The 25,727-nt window shown below is 38.3% G+C and overlaps 1 protein-coding gene and 1 pseudogene across 2 annotated transcripts in view; both read left to right on the forward strand.

Annotated features, from left to right (window-relative positions):
- Window positions 1-23,073, forward strand: part of LOC309653117 (uncharacterized protein) — a 68,927-nt gene extending 45,854 nt beyond the window's left edge. The window contains exons 5-7 of the mRNA XM_082447488.1: window positions 4,308-4,390; window positions 4,950-5,088; window positions 19,020-23,073. Coding sequence (XP_082303614.1) covers window positions 4,308-4,390; window positions 4,950-5,088; window positions 19,020-19,148 — 351 coding nt within the window. The 3' untranslated portion in view covers window positions 19,149-23,073. The remainder of the gene's footprint in view (window positions 1-4,307; window positions 4,391-4,949; window positions 5,089-19,019) is intronic.
- Window positions 6,178-14,288, forward strand: LOC309652730 (V-type proton ATPase subunit B, brain isoform pseudogene; annotated as a pseudogene). Its single transcript has 2 exons — window positions 6,178-6,191; window positions 9,545-14,288. The product of its transcript is annotated as a V-type proton ATPase subunit B, brain isoform pseudogene (transcript).
- Window positions 23,074-25,727: the final 2,654 nt, after the last annotated feature.

A 25,727-nucleotide genomic window follows, 5' to 3' on the forward strand; every position in this document is an offset into this window, starting at 1 on the left:
GCATGAAAAAAAAAGCCATGGGAGGGCAAGAAGAGGGATCCTGAGAACATTTGGAAGAGTTGGTCTTTGATACAAGAAGAGACACTTTATCCATAATAGAGTATGTGGATACAGATTCAGGTCGGTTGGTAAATTTGCTGGTTGGAAAATGAAATAGTTCTCTTCTGACTGTTCTTATTTTCTTAGTGAAATAAGATGTGAGGTCATTAACTGGGAATAAATAACATAGAGGAGAAGTTGAAGATTTGTGGAGAGACGGAATGGTGAAATAGTTGTCTCAGAGAATAGGAAAATAAATTAGGAAATTGTAAGATTGCTAGGCAGTGCTGTTTGGCCCTTTGGAGATTTTTAATCATACATTTTAAAATCTGAAATTCATCTGAGAAGCTAAAATCCAACCCTCCATTGGCACAGTCTACTCCTGGTTCCAGGTATTGCTGCCCTAGAAAGAGCCTTGATCTGTAACAATTGGAAAAATTTCACTGGCATTGGAGAAGAGAATGAATAGGACAAGTACTTTGCCTCTGACTCTCAATACATGGGGCACCTAGTCAGGCTGTCCCTGATAGATTAGATTGACCTGTGTGTCTTCCTACATACAAATTTTGCTCTTTAGAATGTCATCACAGAGTTCCAGAGACTTCTCTTGATTTCTTTAATTTTCCCAACCCTCAGATGATGTTTTGCTCTTTGATCATAGATTTAAATCGGAATCTGCTGACTTTTCTACATTTATCATATTCTAATGGTTCCCTCCACATGGCTTTTTCATTGTCCTTTGAAATTGTCAAGATGGACCATGGCTTAATGCTTTACTGAACACATCTGTCTCACACACTCACAGGGTCAACCTACTTGTGGGTGCTGAACAATGGAATTAATGATTGTGCCTATGTAATACCAAATAGGGTATTACAAGGTTTTCTGAAGTAAGATATAGAAGATAAATTTCTTTTGATGGAGAAAGTGGAAGCCATATTGACTGTATTTCTGAAAAACAGGTGGAGGCTCAGCTTTTGGGTACAACAACAGTGATTTCAATGTAGGGTGATCAGGATAGCCCCACTTTCTATTGGCTGTTCCAATGTAAACATGAACAGTTACCCCTGTCACTTTCATAAGTGTTCTGGTTTGGGCAATAAATTATATAGTCATTCTATCTCAAGAGGCTGATACAGTCACTGACTGTGGAGAAAAATGTTTTCATAGCTAGCTGCTATTCTTTCTGAACCCCTATGGGCTCATAAGAGTAGGGTGTCACTATCAAACTCTTAGAGGAAAACATAGGCAGAACACTCTATGACATAAATCACAGCAAGATCCTTTTTGACACACCTCCTAGAGAAATGGAAATAAAAACAAAAATAAACAAATGGGACTTAATGAAACTTAAAAGCTTTTGCACAGCAAAGGAAACCATAAACGAGACCAAAAGACAACCCTCAGAATGGGAGAAAATATTTGCAAATGAAGCAACTGACAAAGGATTAATCTCCAAAATGTACAAGCAGCTCATGCAGCTCAATATCAAAAAAACAAACAACCCGATCCAAAAATGGGCAGAAGACCTAAATAGATATTTCTCCAAAGAAGATATACAGATTGCCAACAAACACATGAAAGAATGCTCAACATCATTAATCATTAGAGAAATGCAAATCAAAACTACAATGAGATATCATCTCACACTGGTCAGAATGGCCATCATCAAAAAATCTAGAAACAATAAATGCTGGAGAGGGTGTGGAGAAAAGGGAACCCTCTTGCACTGTTGGTGGGAATGCAAATTGATACAGCCACTATGGAGAACAGTATGGAGGTTCCTTAAAAAACTAAAAATAGAACTACCATACGACCCAGCAATCCCACTACTGGGCATATACCCTGAGAAAACCATAATTCAAAAAGAGTCATGTACCAAAATGTTCATTGCAGCTCTATTTACAATAGCCGGGACATGGAAGCAACCTTAGTGTCCATCAACAGATGAATGGATAAAGAAGCTGTGGCACATATATACAATGGAATATTACTCAGCCATAAAAAGAAGCGAAATTGAGTTATTTTTAGTGAGATGGATGGACCTAGATTCTGTCATACAGAGTGAAGTAAGTCAGAAAGAGAAAAACAAATACCGTATGCTAACACATATATATGGAGTCGAAGAAAAAAAGAAAAGGTCATGAAGAACCTAGGGGCAAGACGGGAATAAAGACACAGACCTACTAGAGAATGGACTTGAGTATATGGGGAGGGGGAAGGGTAAGCTGGGACAAAGTGAGAGAGTGGCATGGACATATATACACTACCAAACATAAAATAGATAGCTAGTGGGAAGCAGCCACGTAGCACAGGGAGATCAGCTCGGTGCTTTGTGACCACCTAGAGGGGTGGGATAGGGAGGGTGGGAGGGAGGGAGACACAAGAGGGAAGAGGTATGGGAACATATGTATATGTATAACTGACTCACTTTGTTATAAAGCAGAAACTAACACACCATTGTAAAGCAATTACACTCCAATAAAGATGTTAAAAAAAAAAGAGTAGGGTGCCACACTATGATCACATGACCATCACCACCACCCCTAGGACCTGATCTCAAAAAAAAAAAAAAAAGTCAACATGTCAATCTGACCCTGCCTTCTATTCTGTAAGTTTATACCCCTTAGGTTCTGCCTGAAACACCTTTCTACATCTATCTAGCTGTATCAAGGCCCAGGTCTGGCTTAATGAGTTTAAATTAGGCCAAAAATAGACAAGTGAGAATTATGAAGCATCCCTCTATATAGTAGCCGAGACTCACCTACTACTTCCTATGGGATCCTTCTCCCCAAATATATCCATACTGCTTCAGCTAGAAAATCTGGTTTGTGGCCCCCAAATCCAAATTTTAGATAGCTCTCCTTTCTTTGCATCAGATATGCTATTCTCTCTTGCCTGCTAGAGAAAAAGGCCTGGACCAATGAAATTAAGTCCATGGGAGGAAAGGTAGCCCCTTTAAGAAATGATGTACAGAATGCTCAGGAACCCGTGATTCTGTCTACTATGACATCGGGGAGCCAAGATAAGAGCGACTGGTTATAGACACAAGTGAAGCTTTGTTGCCAAGCTTCACTGAAACCACACTTTCAAGAGTCATGGTTTTCTTTTTTAGTTTTGTGGGTTTTAAAAAATTTTATTTTAAAGAAGATTGCAAAAACAAAGCAGAAAAGGAAAGTCCAAAGACAAAAGAAAGATATTTAAACAATGGAGGAAAAATATTGGGTCTGTCTCATTCTTCCTGTTTGTATCAGTTTTTTTTTCCAGATGATACCTAACCTTTATCTCATCTCCAACATTATTATCAATCCAAGGTTCCTCACCACCCCCTCCCCAGGGGTGGTTGTGGATGGACATGAACTGAAACTTAGGGATGAGTCATGGTATATATTTCACATCCAACTTAATCTTATTTTAATCAGAAAGTGCAATGGATTATTTGATAGTCTGCATCAAATTTCCCCATGTCAAAATATCTCTATCAAAGTACCTATGTAAAAGTATCCTTGATTTCAATATGGCTCCATCAAAATGGCTATGTCACAATGTTATGTACCCACTCATAACCAGTATGGCTGTAAGAATAGGCTCTGTGTAGATCTGGTCTGGATCCACTTATATGCCTCATGTCTGTGTTTAAATGCCAATTTCTTATTTCAAAGTCCATGTTGATACAATTTACTCTTTGCTTATATACTTACTCAAAGTATGGTCTTTAAGAACCAACTCTTTATCAATTGATTTGTATTAGTTTCCCTCCAAAACTCTGCTGTATGCTGTAACTGTTTAATGTTGCAGCTCTCTATATTCAGCTTCAGTATTCTCTGTCTAAGTTACTTTTTGTCAACTCTGTTTTGTCTGGGGATAAGCGTTTTTCACACTATGACAATAGGAAGGGGGATTTATATTTAATTATTTTGACTGGAAGCTCCACGTATTGCTTAGAGTACCAGCTGAAATGAATCTTCCATTTGCATTTCCCCTTCAGTAAGCCATTCTACATCATAGAGAGAAAGATAAATAAATATAAATAGATAATAGATAGAAATAGACAAAGACCTGCTAAGTTACCACTATAATATGTAAACATTTGCCTTTTAATAATACCTTTGCTTATTTGTCATTTTTTAGGAACAGGCCTGGAAATATCTTGACATTTAGATATTTAGCATGTGGTATCAATATGAGCCATTGTATTTCAAATTTCCTTAAAATCATGGCTAAACCTTTCCTCTCTCCCTTAAAAAAAAAACAAAATCTATGTGCAGAATCCCTGGAGTTCATCCCTTCAGAGCATCCTTCCTAGAAGTCCTGTATCTCCACCACAACAGTTCTCTGGAAGAAATTACAAGTAAGCAATCCCTTAAAAGGAAAATTAAAGCTTGTAAATACTCAAAAAGAAAGAAAGCAGGATCTTATTTGGAAAGAATTTTAGCAGAAAGTTTTATGTATTTATTTTTCAGTAGGAGGTGGGGTTGCAGAGAAGGAGAGGCATACTCAGAGATAACAGTGTTTCTAACTATGAATATATACATAATTGTGTTTATGCCAGAAGATAACACATTTCCTGAGGAAAAAAACACTGACCTAGATTAATCTATAAGATTTTTTAAATTGTATTTCCTTCATTTCTCTAAGTATCATAATAATTTCTCAGACATTCTTAGACCATAGGAAATATTCCCTAACAAAAACCCTAGTATTAGTGAGGAATAGAATAAAAGCAGAATGATTTTCTTTGTTTTATGAAGATGCCATTATTTTAGTATATCTGCTATATCGATCTAATGTGCCTTCTGTATGCTTTCACTTATTTGCATCCTAGAGAATATAGTGATAAGAATCTATGTGTGTTTGATATTTTTAAAATATCCTAAAATATTTCATGTTTGTTTTTTCATTTAAAATAGCATTATGACTCATGAGCCCAAAGAGGACAATCCTTACATCTATCCATCTTTTAATTGGAATGGCCCTCTGGGAACAGCTAGACCTGAAGCAAATTATGGGGACAAGTATTCTTCAGCCATGCACATGAAGCCACTTTTCGTATGTATCATGCATTTCCATTTCTATATATAGTTATCATCACTGTAGTTCTAGTAAAGGTAATATAATGAACGCTAAGACTTTGCTATAGCAAAATGATATGACAGAATCAGTTGAGATAAAGATATGGAAAGCTTAGCTTATAAGACTCACTATCGCTACTATTTCATTTTGTAAAATGGGATTAGGAAATATGAGTCAAAGGTATAATACATATAATACTTCATATGTATTAATATACTATGTATGTAACTTAAATTTGCAATCTTTAGAAAGGAGATTTGAGATCAAAGGAAGACTGGTTAAATTCTATTAGACTGGTCTTATGATAATCATTAAATTATCATAATTTAAAAAGGCAACTGCTATTTTGTGTTTTAGTGTACTTAATACATTAAATAGTACATTGCTCAAGCTAATGCTGAATACTGGCTAATTGCTGATCTCTAATTACAAGACATATTAACAATTATCATGAAGTGCAAACTGTGTTTCTCTGTATGTGTTTAAAACCAGAAATCAGAAAAAAAAGTGAAATGGATTATCACCCGAAAGTTATCTTTATGAATGTTCTTGACAAATGCAATGAATTATAGAAAAATGAAACTAATTCACCAAAAACGAATACCTTATGTTTGTTGACATATTGAATTGTTGTGTTTTTTTGTGGGGAAGGGTCATTTTTAGTTGAGTGACCACTGACAAAATAACCTTCCCCAAAAAACCCACAGTGGGGAGAGTGATATCACCAAGATGGCAACATATGTCGTTCCTGACTTCACTCCCCCTCAGAAGAAGAACTAATATCTATTCAAGAACATGGCACTACTGAAAGAATTCTATAAATAAGGGTGAGACTAAAGTACCCCCTGCACCACAGAGACCAAAAGATACTGCTTCAGAAGGATAAGAGAAGCTGCTACACAATGACTGCATTGTCCTTCCCATTGCCAGTGTAGCAACACACAGAGAGGTCTTCCCTGAGTCTCTGGTTCCTCCAGTGGGAAAGGAGAGACCAGGGGGACAACCAACCTCCTAAGTTTCTTGGAGCCCCTACTCATGTGGGAGCCCCTACTCTGGTCTCGCTACATGGAGACTGCAGGGTAATCTGCAGGGCTCAACCACTGGGAATCTGACTGTTATGGAGAAGAGAGAAGGGGCTTGAAACAAAGATCTTGGCAGACCAAGTTCATACCTGCAGTGCCCAAGTAGTAATCCTAACTAATGGTTTTGCTCATATGCAGAACCAAGTCAGTGGTGCACTTTGACTAGGGAACCCATTAGGATACAGATCTGCCTGATTTGGGTACTCAAATGAGGAGTTTTTCTGGCCGTAGAGCCTGGACCAAGGAGACTGAGGCAAGGAGCTGAGTCATAGATCCATCCACTGGGAAGAGTGTCTCCCAGCCCCATCTGATGAATAGCTAGTGAGAGCACCGGGGAGTTGTGTAGCCTAGCAACACTCCAGCTGAGAGACATACAGAGCTGATTGCCCCCAGAGTAAAGCCAGTACTGGGCATGGAGGGTTCTCTTGCTAAGCCCAGGCAGGGGGATTAACTCATAGCCAAGGCTGAGGGTAGCTCCCAACCCCTCCAGACCAGAAAGCCTGCTTGGAGAAAAATGGGAGTTGCCTGGAATGACCCTTCACTGTCCCACTCAAGCAAGTGACCTGAAACATAGCCCCACCCATTGTAGCTCCAGAGCTCCATCTGACCAGAAGAGCTGGCAAGAACCCCTAGAAGCTGTGTAACCAGCAATGCTCGAGCCAAGAGGCGGGCCTGCCCAGGCAAGGGAACTGAGACATATCCCCACTCACTGTGGACAGTATCTCTCAGCCCATCTGATCAGAAAGGCTGGCAAAAAACCTGGAAGCTGTGCAGCCTAGCAGCACTCAAGGCAAGAGGCAGGCAGGCAGAGCTGATAGTTTGCAGAGCAAAGCCAATGAACCTGTTCGGCCAGAGAACTTGGAGTGCAGGTTGGCTTGAGTTAAGACAACAAAGACCTTTACTGGCTTTATGTTGCTTCTCTCACTGCACCCAGGCAGGAAAATTAATTCATAGCCCTGCTCATTGATGAATACAGCCTCTAGCCTGCCTAACCAGGGAACCTAATCAGAGCACACAGGAAGCTGCATAGCCCATCCAACAGCCCAGATTAGAGTGGCACTTGAATAGAGAGCACAAGCCATGTCTTTCCCCATTTGCAGAAAAAAACTGGTGGTCTCACCTGATCAGTAAATTCAGTGCACACTGTTGCCTGATCTGGGTTCCCAAACAATAAAGCCATACAGGTCCTTCCTACCCTACCAGGGAGTGAAGCTAATTCATAACCCCATCTACTACTGAATATAGTACCCAGTCCCAACCATCTAGTAAGCCTGACCAGAGAATCCAGGAAAGTGCAGCACCATCTAACAGCCTTACTTGAGTAGGGAACCAAGCCAGCAGTCCTATCCAACTGTTCTCAGCCAGTGGCACACCTTCCCGTCCCCAACCTCAGAGCTTGAACAGTTGCCTCCCTCCACCCCCAGCATAACAGTAGGCCCCACTTGCCTAAGGATATTACCAACAAATATGCCTAGAGACCCAAACTGAGCTGACTGGTGAAGATCCGTCTCTGCCAAAGCAAACCTGTAAAGTCTGTAAGATGACCCCAATTACTCAAATGTGCAGATACCAATGTAAGGAATCAAGGATAACGAAAAACCAAGAAAATATGACACCAACAAAGGAAACTAATAAAGTTCCAAGAACTGACGCTAACAAAATGGAGATCTATGAACTGTCAGGCAAAGAATTCAAAATAATTCTCTTAAGGAAATCTAGCAAAATACAAGAACACACACACAACTAAATGAAATTAAGAAAACTGCTTTCATGGATGGAGGTCAGGCCCGCAGCCAGAGGGAGGTGTTGTTCAGTGAAGAGGCTGCTCCGTAGGAGGACACCTAGATATCAGAGAAGGCTAGAGCTGAAAAGTACCCTGCAGGTCATCTAGTCTAACCCTCTCATTTTACAGTGAGAAGCCTAAGGTTCTGGGAGGGACAGGGCTTGCCAGGATTTAAACACCTGATTATTGGCAGAGGAGGAAAATTCCAGGTTTCTTAAGTCTTGTTTGACCTTTTTCTACCATTAACTTTTTTGAGCTCAAGGCTCTCTTTGGGGAAGACAAGCAGCTTTGCCCATATTATATAGCATATATCCAAAGCATATGCACTGATATGTTTAAGTGTTGTGATTGTAAAAAGACCTTAATAAACCAGGCTTAAGTGGACTGCTCAGCAGTTCTGAAAGAAATGGTTCTTGATTACTAAACAATACAATTGTGTAGCATCAGACCTCTTCATAGCTTCCTTAGGAACTGGGGATGAGCCCTGGAAGTAGACTCTTTAAAACTTAGGAAAGCACCTGATATTTCCCCAGGTTGTAAGACTATGTCTGCACTGGTTAATTGCCAGAGTGCCTGTTTGTGGCTCATTGGTTAAAAAGAATTTCAGATGAAGGGTTTCAGTCTGGGCGCTCTCCTGCCTGACTAATCCTGTCCTGATGAGTCACTGGGTCATGTGACAGCACTGCAGTGTAAGGAAGAAGGAAAAGACTTGATTCTATGGTTTGAGGAGATGTGCTTTTATAAAAAAATTTTTTTATTGAAATATAGTTGATTTAGAATATTGTGTTAGTTTCAGGTGTACAGCAAAGTGATTCAGTATATATACTCTTTTTAGATTCTTTTCCCTTATAGGTTATTACAAGATATTGAGTATAGTTCCCTGTGCTATACACTAGGTCCCTGTTGGTGATCTATTTTACAAACAGTAGTGTGTATATTTTAATCCCAAACTCCTAATTTATCCCTCCTCTCCCAGATGTGCTTTTTATAATGGGAATTATTTGCATTAGAGAATGCCTTTTGGGAGTTTATGTGAGCTGAAGTAAATGTGCCAAGTAACTGACAGATGTTGCATTCTTATGACAATAAATTTATACCTAAAAATTACAAATACTCTTTTATGAATTTCATTCATATGTTTTGCCCCTAGAAGGGGCAGCTTCTAGGAAAAGATTATAAGGGGCAGCTGTCACTTTTCCATATAATTATTCACTCAATCTCAATTCAGAGAGTATCAACTGAAACAATAACATAGTTTAAAGAGTACTCCATGATTAAGGTTGTAAACCCTTAAGGAAGATGAGTATGATTTCTCAACATTCTGTGTGTGCTTAGCCAGTGACCGAAGAACTTCTCCAGTGGCTACACTCCATTGGAGAAATATTGTTTTTCAGTAATGATACAAGAGTGTCCCAGACCACAAAAAAATTAGCAGTTCAGTTTTAGAATTTGAGCAGCAGCACAGAGTTAAAGAAAAAGTGATGAGGCAGACAGTTGATTTTAGAAAGTCATTGAAAAACAATGTTTGGATGCTTTTAAAATGAGAACAATGAAGAAATTGTTTTAGGGCATACAAGACAGTATCAGGAGTCAATGGTCCACTAGTGATCTTAGTTCATGTTAAGTTTCCCAGATATGCTGAGATTGTGCACTTGACATTACCTGATGGCATGAAGCGGAGTGGGCAAGTTCTAGAAGTCAGTGGTTCCAAAGCAGTGGTTCAGGTATTTGAAGGGACTTCAGGTATAGATGCCAAGAAAACGTCCTGTGAGTTTACTGAGGATATTCTCCAAACATCAGTGTCTCAGGAGGTGCTTGGTGGGGTATTCAATGGATTAGAAAAACCAATCAACAGAGGTCCTGTTGTACTGGCTAAAGACTTCATTGACATCATGGGCCAGGCAATCAATCCTCAGTGTTGAATCTATTCAGAGGAGATGATTCAGACTGGTATTTTGCCCATAGATGGCATGAAAATTCCTGTCTTCTCTGCAGCTGGCTTACCACACAATTAGATTGCAGCTCTAATCTATTGCCAGCCTGGTTTGGTTAAAAAAAAAATCCAAAGATGTAGTGGACTACAATGAGAAAAATTTTGTGATTGTATTTGCTGCTATGGGTGTAAACATGGAAACTGCCAGGTTCTTCAAATCTGACTTTGAAGAAAACGGCTCAAGGGACAATGCCTGCCTCTTTTTTAACTTGGCTAAAGACCCAACTATTGAGCAAATTATCACTCCTCACTTGGCTCTAACCACAGCTGAGTGGTGAAGATCAGTATGAGAAACATGTATTGGTTACCCTAACAGACATGAGTTCTTATGCTGAAGCACTTTGAGAGGTTTCAGCAGCCAGGAAGGAGGTTCCTGGTCAACGAGGCTTCCCACATTATATATATACAGATTTACCCACAATATATTAATGTGCTGGTCGAGTGGAAGGTAGAAATGGCTCTATTACTCAAATTCCTATTCTCACCATGCGTAACAATGATATCACTCACTGAATCCCTGACTTGACTGGATATATTACAGAGGGGCAGATCTACACAACAGACAGATTTCCCCACCTATTAATGTGCTGCCCTCATTATCACAGTTAATGAAGTCTACTATTGAAGAAGATATGACCAGAAATGATCATGCCAATGTATCTAACCAGCTGTATGCATGCTATGCTATTGGTAAGGATGCACAAGCCATGAAAGCTGTAGTTGGAGACGAAGCCCTTACCTCAGATGATCTTCTTTACTTGGAATTTCTGCAGAAGTTTGAGAGGAACTTTATTGCTCAGAGTCCTTGTGAAAATCGCACTGTCTATGAGACTTTGAACATTGACTGGCAGCTGCTCCAAATCTTCTCCAAAGAAATGCTGAAAAGAATCCCTCAGAGCACCCTGAGCAAATTCTACCCTCAAGACTCTGCAAAGCATTAACTGCTACTTCATCACTGGCTTGATGCTTTTGTGAAATACTGGTTCTGTTTTCTTTATTCCTTTTGCACTCCCCCATCCCTACCTTTGTGTTGGAGTTTACTGTGTTACCCTGTAATTAAAAACAAGGAATAGGTAACAAAAAACTGAAATTAGAAAAACAATGCATGAACAAAATGACAAGTTCAGCAAAGAAATAGAAACCATCAGAACAACCCAACCAGAAATCCTAGAGTTGGAAAATATGAAAACTGAACTGAAGAATCCAATAGAGTTTCCAAAGCAGACTCGACCATGCAGAAGAAACAATCAGCAACCTGTAGGACTAGACATTTAAAATTATCCAGTCAGAGAAGCAAAAGAAAGAAGAATGCAAAAGAGTGAAGAAAGACTATGGGACTTATGGGACACAATGAAAAGAAACAATATTTGCATGATTGGAATTCCAGAAGGAGAAAAGAAAGAGAAAGGGACAGAAAGTATATTTATAGCAATAATGGCTGAAAACTTCCTGAACCTGGGGAGAGAAATTGACATCCAGATCCATGAAGCCCAAAGGACACCAAATAAGTTGAACCCAAGTAGGGCTACACTGAGACATTATTTAAATTGTCAAAAGTCAAAGGCAATGAAGAATTTTAAAAGCAGCAAGACTAAAGAGAGAAGTTACATAAAAGGGAACCCCCATGAGATTATCAGCAGATTTCTCAACAGAAACTTTTCAGGCCAGGAGAGAATGGGGTGACATTCAAAATATTGAAAGAAAAAAACCTGTCAACCAAGAATTGTATACCCAGTGAAGCTGTCCTTCAGAACTGAAGGAGGGATAATGACTTTCCTGAAAAAATAAAAAAGCTAAAGGAGTTTATTACCATGTGACCTACATTACAAGAAATGCTAAAAGGAGTTCTCTGAGTGGAGGTAAAATCACATTAATTTACATCATAAAAACATTAAAAAGGTAGCAAAAACTCACTGTTAATGGTAAATATATACTCAAAGTTAGATTCTATAATATAGTAATGGTGGAGCATAATTCACTTACAACTCTAGTTTAAATGTTTAAGAAAATGAACATGGTAAAGATAACCATAACTACAATAATCTGTTATTAGTTACACAACATAATATATGTAAATTATAACAGCAGTAACATAAAATGTAAGAGGGAAGAGAAGGAAAAGTGTAAAGTTTAGGAATTTCATTGACGTTAAGCTGTTATATATATTTTATGTAAGCCTCATGATAACCATAAGGGAAAAAATCTGCTGCAATTACACAAAAGAATAGGATAAAGACGTCAAAGCTTACTGATACCAAAAGCATCAAAACACAAAAAAAGAGAGCAGGATAAGAAACAAGAAACAATGGATCTACAAAACAACCAGAAAAAAATTAACAAATTGGTAATAGTAAGTCCTTATTTATCAATAATTACCTTAAACTGAAATGGATTAAATTCTCCAATCAAAAGACATAAAGTGGCTGAATGGATTTAAAACAAAAAAAAACAAGATCCAACGATAGGTTGCCTATGAGAGACTTACTTTAGCCTTAGACAAATAGACTGAGAGTGAAGGGATAGAAAAAGACATTTCAAACAAATGGTAACCAAAAACAAAAGCAGAGGTAGCTATTCTTATATGAGAAAAAAATGGACTTTAAACTAAAATTGGTAAAAAGAGACAAGGAAGGTCATAATATAATGATAAAGTAGTCAATCCATCAAGAAGATATAACAATTGCAAATATTTATGCACCCAACATTGGAGCACTTAAATATATAAAACAAACATAACACGTTAAAAGGAGAAATAGGGGCTTCCCTGGTGGCGCAGTGGTTGGGAGTCCGCCTGCCAATGCAGGGGACATGGGTTCGAGACCTGGTCCAGGAATATCCCACATGCCGTGGAGAAAATAAGCCCGTGCGCCACAACTACTGAAGCCCACACACCTAGAGCCCGTGTTCCACAATGGGGGAGGCCACCGCAATGAGAAGCCTGCACACCACAACGAGTAGCCCCTGCTTGCCACAACTGGAGAGAGCCCGCGCACAGCAATGAAGACCCAACGGCCAAAAATAAATAAATAAAATAAATAAATTTATTTTAAAAAGGAGAAATAAACAGTAATACAATAACATTTGGGGACTTTAATACCTTATTCTCAACAATTGATAGATCAGCCAGAGAATTAATAAAGAAACAGTGGATTTGGATTTGAACAATGCTATAGTCCAATTGATCTTACAGAACATTCTATCAAACAACATCAGAATATACATTCTTCTCAATTGCACATGGAACATTTTCTAGAATAGACCATACATTAGGCCACAAAACAAGTCTTAGTGACTTGAAGAAGACTGAAATCATACCAACTACCTTTTCTGACCACAGTGGCATGAAACTAGAAATCAATAACAAGAGAAAATTGGAAAATTCACAAACACATAGAAATTAAACAACACCCTCCTGAACAACCACTGGATCAAAAAATACATTAAAAGAGAAATTAAAAAGTTTCTTGAGACAAACGAAAATGGAAACACAACATGTGAGAACTTATGGGATGCAGCAAAAGCAGTTGTAAGAGGAAACTTCATAGCAATAAATGACTACATTATGAAGTAAGAAAGATCCCAAATAAACAACCTAACTCTATGCCTTAAGTAATAGAAAAAGAAGAACTAACTGAACTATTTACAATAGTATCAAAAACAGTAAACTACTTAGGAATAAACTTAACCAATGATGTGAAAGATCCAAGAATACTCAATGGAGAAAAGACAGTCTTTTCAATAAATGGTGCTGGGAAAATTGGACATTCACATGTAATAGAATGAAACTTGACCCCTCTCTTACATCATTTACAAAAATTAACTCAAAATGTGTTAAAAACTTAAATGTAAGACCTGAAACCATGAAAATTCTAAAAGAAAGCATAGGGACAAAGCTTCTTGACACAAGTCTCAGTAATTATTTTTTAGAAACTCACACCTAAAGCACAAACAAAAAAATAAAAAATAAACAAGTGGGATAACATCAAACTAAAAAGCTTCTGTACAGCAAAAGAAACCATCAACAGAGTAAAAAGACAACCTACAGAATGGGGAAAATATTTGCAAACCATACATCTGATAAGGGGTTAATATCCAAAATATATAAAGAACTAATCCAACTCAACAGCAAAATAATAATAATAATTAAATTAAAAATGGTCAAAGGACCTGAATAGACATTTTTCCAAGGAAGATATATGAATGGCCAATGGTTACATGAAAATAATGCTCAACATCACTATTTATTAGGGAAAAGCAAATTAAAACCACAATAAGATATCGCCTCACACCTGTTAGAATGACCATCATTAAAAAGACAAGTGATAACAAATGCTGATGTGGATGTGGAGAAAAGGGAACCCTGGTGCACTGTTGGTGGGATTGTAAATTGGTACAAAATTTTTCAAAAACTTAAAAACAGAGCTACCATATGATCCAGCAATTTCATTTATGGGAATCTATCCAAAGGAAATGAAAACATTAATTCAAAAAGATATCTGCACCCTCATGCCCATAGCAGCATTATTTACAATGGCCAAGACATGGAAACAACCTAAACGTCCATTAATGGATGAATGGATGAAGAAGTTGTGGTATGTGTGTATATATATATATATATATACCACACACAGTGGAATATTTTTCAGCAAGATAAAAACGAGGAAATCCTACCATTTGCAACAACATGGATGGTCCTTGAAGTGGAATGTAAAACAAACAAATGAAAAACCACCAAACTCATAGAAAAAGAAATCAGATTTGTGGTTACCAGAAGTGGGGGTGGAGGGAGGGTAATTGGAGGAAAGTGGTCAAAAGGTATAAACTTCCAGTTATAAGATAAATAACTACGAGAGATGTAATGTACAACATGATAACTGTAGTTAACACTGATGTATGATACATAGGAAAGTTGTTAAGAGAGTAGATCCTAAGAATTCTCATCACAAGGAAAAAAAATTTTTTTCCCTCTTATTGTAGCTATATGAGATGATGGATGTTAACTAAACCTGTTGTAATTATTTCATGATATATGTAAACCAAACCATCGTGCTGTACCCCTTAATCTTATACAGTGATGCATGTTAATTATTTCTCATTAAAATTGGGGGAAAAAAACACTGTGAATTGATGAGTGACCTCAGAGAGGTAAAGAAAGGAAATACAAATGTGGAGTTTTAGTGACGTACAAGAGAAAGACAAAATGCTGGATGTGTGATGGAATAAAAACTGATTTTTCACACATTAGATAAATGGTACCATCTATGTGGACCAGTGATTCTGGAAGATAGAACTGGGAAGAAACTGGGAATTTTTAAGTGACATATAAAATCAGAAAGAGAATGGTACTGAACTCATTGTGGGTCAATATACGTGGAAATCCAAGAGAAAATACAATCTAAATAATGAAAGAGGAAAGACTAATATTGAGAATATAGCAGGTAAACTGTTTGGGTTTGAATGCAGGTGACATCGTGATCAGTTTTGATCTATGTATTAGTTCTCTGTTGCTGCATAACAAATTACCATAGACTCTGCAGTTTAAAATATTATACATTTATTATGTCACAATTTATGTGGGTCAGGAGTCTGGATATGGCTTTTCTGGGTGCTCTGCTCAGGGTTGCACCAAGCTGCAATCAACGTGTCAGGCAGGCTGCATTCTCATCTGGAGTTTGGGTCCTCTTCCAAGTTCACATGGTTGTTGGTAGACTCCAGTTCCTTAGGAATCACTTAGGTGATTCCGCCCACCCTGCCCCATATCTTTCCTTGCTGGCTGTCAACTAGGGCATCGCTGTCGGTCCGTAGAGGCTACCTACAGTTGCCACTTGGCCTTCTGACAGACTCTCTCACAACATTACAGCTTTCTTCAAGGCCAGCAGAAGAAGCTTCAGCTCCATTCTCCTAAGATGGAGTCATATAAGAAAATCTATTAAAGGGAATAACTATTCCATTGATATTTCCTATTATTTTCTCCATATTCTATTGGCTAAAAGCGAGTCACAGGTTCTGCTCACACTCAAGGGTAGGGGGTTACACAGAGGACATGACTCATTGGAGGGTCATTCTTTAGGGTGTGTCCAGATAAAGAGCAGGTTACCACTTAAAGTGGACTAAAATGGTACTAAAACAGCATTTTACTGGAAGACAAGGTGAACAGGAAAAAATAGTGACCCTTAAAGATTATAGAGTTATAGAAATCTTGGGACAGGTAGATTAATCTTTTAAAACTGAGTGAAGTTAACAGAGTAACATGACATTTTTCATTCATTCAACTAATTTGTTGCCCATTACATGCCAAGCACTGTTGTGGTAGTTAAAGAATGATGAAAGAAAAGTTCCTGCTCCATGGAGCTGTAATATAGTGGGGGAAATATATTAAGCAAATAAACACATATAGAATTACTAATTGTGATAAGTGCTATGAGGAAATAGCTCAGAGGGTAGTGAGAGAAAATAACAAAGTTGGTGCAGTCACTTTCAATGCAGTGTGCATATCAGTTTTACCCTTAATTGCAGTCACTAAAAGAAAAGCAGTAATATACAAGAGTTGGACAAGAGACTTAAAAGGGAAGAAGTGGGCCGTAGCTCCCTTTTGTGGTTACCTCAGTCAAAAAGTAGTAGCAATTTCTAAGTAGAGGCAGGATTGGAAGTGGAGGAGGCAAGGTAAGAGAAAAAGTTGAAGTGAAATTGATATTGATAAGGGTAGAAGATAGTGCACCAAACAAGAAAACAATATGCCAAGAGCTCCTTACATAATACCTAGGGAAATTTTCATCTGAGTTTCTTTTAACAACTTCAACTTATCTTTTTCTCAAGAAATCTTTCATTGTACTATGATTTAAAGGACACAAGAGACCAAACTCAGCATTTTATTAAACCATGTTATTAAGATTGCTCTCATTACATATACCTGTAAGTCCCTGATAAGCAAACCTAAAGGCTTATTTTAAGACTTTACCTTACTTGACGTCTCTGTTGGCATTTGACACTCACTGCTTCCTGACTCTTCATTTGACTGCCAGGGTAACACTGCCCTGGTTGTCTGCATACTTCTCTGATTATTATTCCTCAAACTCCTTCTGAAACACTTCCAACTCTGTCCACAACTTAAATGGTGCTGTTTTTTCAGGGTTCCATCTTGTTCGTGAATTTCAAATCTAATTTCAACTCATAGAAGTTTCTCTAGATCTAGACCAGTGATTCTAGTAGTCTATAGGATATCTGTACATTTGTATTTCTAGCAGTCCCCTTAAAGACCTATGTCATTATCTCTTCACTCCACCCTGCTCCTCTCCTGTATTCTGTATTAAAGTGAATGGTGCCATCTACCCAATCATCTAAGACTGAAGTCTGTGAACACTAGGAGGCTCTTTTCTCTCCTTTACTGCTCTCTCTAAATCTAATCGTGCACAAAGTCATGTGTTGTTAATTTTTTCCCTTAAATCTAGGGTGACCATCTCACCACAATTTGCTTGGGACAGTCTTGGTTTTAAAAGTGAAAGTCCCACATTCCAGGAACGCCCTCAGTTCTGGGAAAACTCAATCCCTCTGCCACGGACTAAATTCAGGTCTTCAGCATGTCCCTTCTAAATTATTACTAACTAATTCCTCTGCCACCTGTGTCTCTATTTCAGGCTTAACTGTCACACAGCTGCCAAAGTTATCATCTTAAAACCAAATATGATCTTATCGTTATCTAGCTTAAAAGACCATACTTGATCCTGATTACCAATAGGTCAAAGTCAAAATTCCTCAAGCAAGCATAATGTGAAGGATTTTAGCTCCCCTCATCTCTCCAGCTCTCTAGCTTCATCTCTGGCTGATCTTAGGTTTTCACTCTATGTTCCAGCCATACCACATGTATGGTTTCTCAAGTATATGGTTCCAAAGCATTTATGGTTCCATGCCTGGAAAACTCCTAGTCATCCTAATATGTACTTTGAATATCACATTCATGAAGCCTTTCCCAAATCTTTAAGCAGAGGTAGTGCTCTATCCTCTGCCCTCTCAGCAGCACTATTATTGCCTTCATTCTTATACTAAGATATTATGTTATAATTATTTATCTACCTGACTATTGGTATGTGTCTTCCACTTGATTTTTAATTCATCCAGATCAGGAACCCTCACTTATTCATTATTGTATCCTTAGTGCCAAGTACAATGCCTGCCACAGAGTGGTGGTCAACATATGTGTATATGTGCACATATGTGTGTTTATCTTTGAACCATTCTCTTACAGTTGAGGAAAGTGATCAGTGCAATGTTTTCCAATAAAAATAGAGAATTCTCAAAATAAAGGCCTTCATTCCTTTCTCAGATCGGTTTTAAAATGGTATTTTTAAATGCTCATGAACATGTTTCTGAGAGTCTTTGCAATAGAAAAGTGCATCTGTGAGTAGAGATTAATTGTCAAAAAGTAACATGTTATGCTGAGAAAATGAGGTTTTAGCATGAACCCCTATCATAAAACAATTTTATAGTGGTAACAAAAGTCTGGGTTACTATGACATAAACAATGTTGTTATAATAACATATGATGTGGAAACACTAGTAATGTAGTTTAATATTTGTGAATAAGATCATACAACAAAAAAAAAGTGAGATACTTCATAAAAGCAACAAATTTAATTGTGCAGTTATATAGTACTAACATTCATCACTGCAAGATTAGAGTGTGGACTTTGGTACTGTAATTTCAGAAAAAAGAGGTATCTGTTTTTCTTCCATAAATTTGCTCCTGTAATGTTAGTTTCTTACTTTAGTACAGAGATTCTGGATTGGACAATATCTAAACTTGTCTAGGGAAACTGTACTATGAGTACAGTATTTAATGGTTATTTAAAAGCAGCCAACAATTCATTTGCTAAAAAAAATTCTCTGTGTGTGTTTTTTGAAATAACTAAAATGTATAATGGTGATTAAACAAATTTCTAAAATGATTCAGATATTATATGCACAATTTTCTAATACACAACATATCTAAACAAGAATAGAAATTTTATTAAATATCATTTAATTATGTTTGATATTTTTAACTTCCTTGCAGAGTTTGGCCACACCAGGAGTTCCAAAGTCAAGCTACACTCAAAGAGAGAGACAACAAATTGGATACCCAAGTTCTGAAGAGCCAAAAATCCCTTATAAGATAGGACGTGTGCAGACAAAACCCAACTAATAAACGTTTCCGGCAGAAAAAAATCTGTATATATATATATAATATATATATAATTTATATAATTTATATATATTATATATATAATATAATTTGATCATTTTCAAAGCATACTTGGAATATTTTTAGAAAACTATGGGTATGAGTTACCTATGCTATAAATTATACTTTACCTTTCTTTCTGTATTAGTGGGATCAATTCTTTTCTCTTTATATTTTTAACTTTTCCTTCCCCCAACCCTTCCTTCTATGACCACAGAGCGAAACTTTCATTTCCAATATCCAACTTCTTTAACCAGCAGGGATGGCAAATACTTGTTATCTCCAAAATTCAGCATAACACTTGCTTACTGATTTATGACATGTATCTTTATGAAGTACTCAGTGAAATGCATAGAAGGTTGGTTGCAAATTGCTTATAGAGAATAATGAATACTTTTTAGTTACTGGATAAATCTATGGAATTGCACCAAAGCATCGGCATATAAATAATGAATTTTATTTGAAATGTGTGATTTGATTATAAATTAATTCCTTAAAATAAACTAAGAATTGCTAAATGATTTCTGTAACTGAGTGGTGCTGTGGAATGATCCCAAGATCTGGGTTGCTCCTTCCCCTTTTCCTTTCTTCCCTTATTCCTACTTCTCTTCCTTCATCCCTCCTTTCTTTAAAAGGCACTTATTTCACACCAACTATGTGCCAAGCACTGGTTAGTTGCAAAGGTACGGATGAATCTGAGATAGTCCCTGGAGCTCAGACTGGTAGAAGAGACAGAAACAAAAACCACTTATTATCCAAGGTTATCAATACAATGATAAAAATGTATACAAGGAAGTAGGAGCTCAAAGAACAATTAACCAAACCTAGGGAGAAGCGTGATGATAATGGTGAAGGAAGAAGGCCATAAAAGAAGGTGATGCCTAAGCCGTCATAAAAGGTGAGTGGGAGATAGCTTTATGAAGTGAGGTTGGGAGAGAGTTTTTGAGACAGAGAGAAAGCAAAAAGTGGAGAAATGAAAAACAACATGGAGTATGCAGGGAACTTCAAGTACTGCTGGCGTGTAAAAGTGAGCAAGGGCGTAAGATAAAAGATGAGGCTGAGGAGGTAGCCAAAAACTAGGTCATGGAGGGTCTCATATGTCTTGTTAAGGAGTTTAGACTAAATTTTATTGGTTATGGGGATCCTTTGAAGGGTTTTAAATAATCATAATCAGATTTTATGTTTAGATTGATCACTTTGATGGCTATATGGAGGATGGATTTAAAGGAGATGAGGGACTTCCCTGGTGGTCCAGTGGTTAAGACTCCATGTTCCCAATGCAGGGGGCCCAGGTTTGATCCCTGGTTAGGGAACTAGATCCCGCATGATGCAACTAAAGATCCTGCATGCCGCAACTAAGACCCGGCACAGCCAAATAAATAAATAAATGTTTTTTTAAAAATAAAGGAGACAAGATGAGAGGCAGAGAGACCAGTTAGAAGGCAGAGATGAAGAATCGTATCACTGTAGCAGTGAGAGAAAAAGATTGAGAAGAAAGGCAGACTGAAGCAGATTCTAAGAAGTAAACTGACAGGACATGAAGGCTCATGAGATGTCACAGATGGGAGGAAGAAGTTATTATGATTGAAAGGATGTTGGGACTATTCAATGAGGTAGGTTGTTAACAGATCAACAGGTCAATGAGCAGACTGGGTGAGGGGTAAGAGAACGAAAGAGCTGGGAGGATAGAGGCAGATTAATGTCACTGTAAACTTGGATATCTCAAAAACATTGAAAACTCAATATTTCTGAAAGTGAGCTCATCTATCTAGTTGCTCATATTAGTTTCCTATGGCCACTGTAACAAATCACCAAGAACTTAGTTGGTTTATAACACTAATTTACTCTCTTACAATTCTGTAGGTCAAAGTCTGAACATGACTCTCACTGGGCTAAAATAAAGGTATGGACATGGCTGTATTGCTCCTGCTCTAGGGGAGACTCTATTCCCTTGCCTTTTCCAGCTTCTAAACTTCTCACATCTCTTTGCTTATGGTCCCCATCAAAGCCAGCAATGGTGGGTTGAGTCCTTCTCACATTGCATCACTCCAAATACCTCTTCTGCCTTCCTCTTCCACTTTTAAGAATTACATTGGATCCACCCAGATAAATCCAGGGTAATCTCCCTATCTTGACATTAGATGATTAGCAACCTTTGTTACATCTGCAACTTTAATTCCCCTTTACCATTTAAGGTAACATCCACAAGTTCTATGGATTATGACATGGACATCTTTGGGGGAAGGGCATTATTCTGACTATTGTATCATTCAAGACTTTGATCACAATAAAGGTTTTGTTGGCAAGAGGAAAGGAGAAAATGGGTATTGGAATGGCATCCAGAAGTGTCTGCCACATTCCCCAAATATAATTCTAACCCATGCAGCACCGTTTTTCCCTCACAGAAAGGCAGATGGAGATGGGTTGATGGGGGAATTGGCTTAGCTGTTTCTCCAGCTAAATTGTTTTCCAACAACTGGAGAGAAGGGATTCATATGATTGTTCCAAAGTTGGGAAAGTTTTGCAAATTCCATGACCTCTAGTGTTGAATGTAGAAGCTGTTCAGAACCTGTGGATGCAGTGGGAGGAAGAGAATATAGAGGTCTTCTAGTCTAAGTTACAGTGAGGCTAGTTCTTCTTTAGAGTACCTAAAATCAATTTCTCCACTAAAACTAATATTATGGTAGGAGAGCAATTGTGCCCCCTCCGAATTTAAGATACATCACAAAGAAACTACAAAAGAAGAAAATTATAGTCCAATATCATGGATGAACATAGATGCAAAAATCTTCAACAAAATATTAGCAAACCAAATTCAACAATACATTAAAAGGATCACACACCATGATTAAGTGGGATTTATCCCAGGGATGCAAGGATGGTTCAATATCTGCAAATAAATCAGTGTGATACACCACATTAACAAACTGAAGAATAAAAATCATATGATCTTCATGAAGAACCTAAGGGCAAGACGGAAATAAAGATGCAGAGCTACTAGAGAATGGACTTGAGGATACGGGGAGGGGGAAGGGTAAACTGGGACAAAGTGAGAGAGTGGCATGGACATATATACACTACCAAACGTAAAATAGATAGCTAGTGGGAAGCAGCTGCATAGCACAGGGAGATCATCTCGGTGCTTTGTGACCACCTAGAGGGGTGGGATAGGGAGGGTGGGAGTGAGGGAGATGCAAGAGGGAAGAGATATGGGGACATATGTATATGTATAACTGATTCACTTTGTTATAAAGCAGAAACTAACACACCATTGTAAAGCAATTATACTCCAGTGAAGATGTTTAAAAAAAATCATATGATCATCTCAATAGATGCAGAAAAAAGCATCTCACAAAATTCAACATACATCTATGGTAAAAAAAAAAAAACTCTCAACAAAGTGGTTATAGGGGGCACATACCTCAATATAATAAAGACCATATATGACAATCCCACAGCTAACATACTCAAGGGTAAAAAGCTGAAAGCATTTCCTCTAACATCAGGAACAGGGCAAGGATGCCCACTCTTGCCACTTTTATTCAACATTGCATTGGTAGTCCTAGCCGCAGCAACCAGACAAGAAAAAGAAATAAAAAGAATCCAAACTGGAAAGGAAGAAGGAAAACTGTCACTCTGCAGATGACATGATACCATATATAGAAAATCCTAAAAATACCACGAAAAAACTATTAGAACTAATGAATGAATTCAGTAAAGTTACAGGATACAAAATTAATGTAAAGAAATTTGTTGCATTTCTATACACTAACAATGAACTATCAGAAAGAGAAATTGATATTAGAGAAATTCAAATCAAAACTACAATGAAATACCACCTCACATCTGTCAGAATGCCTATCATCAAAAAGACAACAAATAACAAGTGTTGGCGAGGCTGTGGAGAAAGGGAACCCTCATGCACTGTTGGTGAGATTGAAAATTAGTGCAGCCATTATGGAGAACAGTATGGAGTTTCCTCAAAAAAATAAAAATAGAACTGCCAAATGATCCAGAAATTTCACTTCTGGGTATTTATAACAATAAAATAAAAACAATAATTTGAAAAGACATATGAACTCAAATATTCATTACAGCATTATTTACAATAGCCAAGATATGGAATCAACCTAAGTATCCATTGATAGAAGAATGGATAAAGAAACGTGATATTGTATGTATGTATGTGTGTATATATATATACATATATATATGCACAATGGAATATTAATCAGCCAAATATAAAATGAAATCTTGCCATTTGCAAAAACATGGTTGCATCTGGAGGGTATTATGCTAAGTGAGATAAGTCAGACAGAGAAAGACAAACACCCCATGATGCACTGAATATGTGGAATTTAAAAAACAAAACAAAGTGAAAATAGACTAATAGATACAGGGAACAAATGGGTGGTTGCCAGAAGGGTGGGGGATGGGGGGTAGGCAAAATAGATGAAGGAAATTAAGAGGTACAAACCTCCAGTCATATAATAAATAGGTCACATTATGCTGTAATATGCAGCATAAGTAATATTGTCAAAAACATTGTAAAAACTTTACATGGGGACAAATACAAAGACTTATCATGGTGATCATTTCATGATGTATGCAAACATGAAGTCATTATGTAATACACCTGAAATCAACATATTTTACTTCATTTATATTTCAATAAAAAATACAAATCTAATGTTACTTCTCTTCTTAAAGCTTTCAATATCGCTCCCTCTTCTCCCAAGCAGTGAAGTGAAGAACAGTATTCCTGTAGAGGAAGGACCTTTAGATGGTAATAAACCAAGTAAAAAACAAAAATGAGAGAGGAGACCTTCAAGATGGCGGAATAGTAAGACGTGGAGATCACCTTCCTCCCCACAAATACATCAGAAGTACATCTACATGTGGAACAACTCCTACAAAACACCTATTGAACGCTGGCAGAAGACCTCAGACTTCTCAAAAGGCAAGAAACTCCCCATGTACCTGGGTAGGGCAAAAGAAAAAGAGAAAAAACAGAGACAAAAGAATAGGAATGGCACCTGCACCTCTGGGAGGGAGCTGTGAAGGAGGAAAGGTTTCCACACACTAGGAAGCCCCTTCATTGGTGGAGACGGGGGTGGGGTGGGGGAAGGTTCAAAGCCAGGGAGGAGAGCGCAGCAACAGGGATGTAGAGGGCAAAGCAGAGAGATGCCTGCACAGAGGATCAGTGCTGACCAGCACTCACCAGCCAGAGAGGCTTGTGTGCTCACCCGCTGGGGCGGATGAGGGCTGGGAGCTGAGGCTTGGGCTTGGGAGGTGAGATCCCAGGGAGAGGACTGGGGTTGGCTGCGTGAACACAGCCTGATGGGGGCTAGTGAGCTACACTTAGCTGGGAGGGAGTCCGGGAAAAGACTGGACCTGCCTAAGAGGCAAGAGACCATTGTTTCAGGGTGCATGAAGAGAGGGGATTCAGAGCACCACGTAAATGAGCTCCAGAGACGGGCGTGAGCCGCAGCTATCAGCACGGACACCAGAGATGGGCATGAGACGCAAAGGCTGCTGATGCAACCACCAAGAATCTGGTGTGAAAGCACAGGTCACTCTCCACATCTGCCCTCCCAGGAGCCTGTGCAGCCCGCCACTGCCAGGGTCCCGTGATCCAGGAACAACTTCCGCTGGAGACCACACAGCACCTCAGCCTGGTGCAATGTCACGCTGGCCTCTGCCACCGCAGGCTGGCCCCGCATTCCGTACCCCTCCTTCCGCCAGGACTGAGTGAGCCAGAACCCCCTAATCAGCTGCTACTTTAACCCTGTCCTGTCTGAGCAAAGAACAGATGCCCTCAGGCGACCTACACACAGACGCTGGGCCAAATCCAAAGCTGAACCCTAGGAGCTGTGCGAACAAAGAAGACAAAGAGAAATCTCTCCCAGCAGCCTCAAGAGCAGCGGATTAAATCTCACAGTCAACTTGATGTACCCTGCATCTCTGGAATACCTTAATAGACAATGAATCATCCCAAAATTGAGGGAGTGGACTTCGGGAGCAATGATAAATATATTTTTTTCCTTTTTCTCTTTTTGTGAGTGTGTATGTGTATGCTTCTTTTTGGCCTAGGGTTCTGTCTGTCGTTTCTTTTCTTTTTTTTTTTTGGTATAGTTTTTAGCACATGTTATCATTGGTGGATTTGGTTTTTGGTTTGGTTGCTCTCTTCTTTCTTTTTTTTTATTATTTTATAATTTTCTTTTAGCTTTAATAATTTTTTTTATTCTTTAATAACATTTTATTTTTTTCTTTCTTTCTTTCTTTCTTTTTTTCTCCCTTTTATTCTGAGCTGTGTGGCTGTCAATGTCTTGGTGCTCCAGCCAGCTGTCAGGCCTGTGCCTCTGAGGTGGGAGAGCCGAGTTCAGGACACTGGAACAACATAGACTTCCCGGCTCCACGTAATATCAAGCAGCAAAAGCTCTCCCAGAGATCTCCATCTCAACTGTAAGACCCAGCTCCACTCAACAACCAGCAAGCTACAGTGCTGGACATACTATGTCAAACAACTAGCAAAACAGG

Source organism: Balaenoptera physalus (assembly GCF_965194825.1).
Source record: "Balaenoptera physalus genome assembly, chromosome: X".
NCBI classification, from domain to species: domain Eukaryota; kingdom Metazoa; phylum Chordata; class Mammalia; order Artiodactyla; family Balaenopteridae; genus Balaenoptera; species Balaenoptera physalus.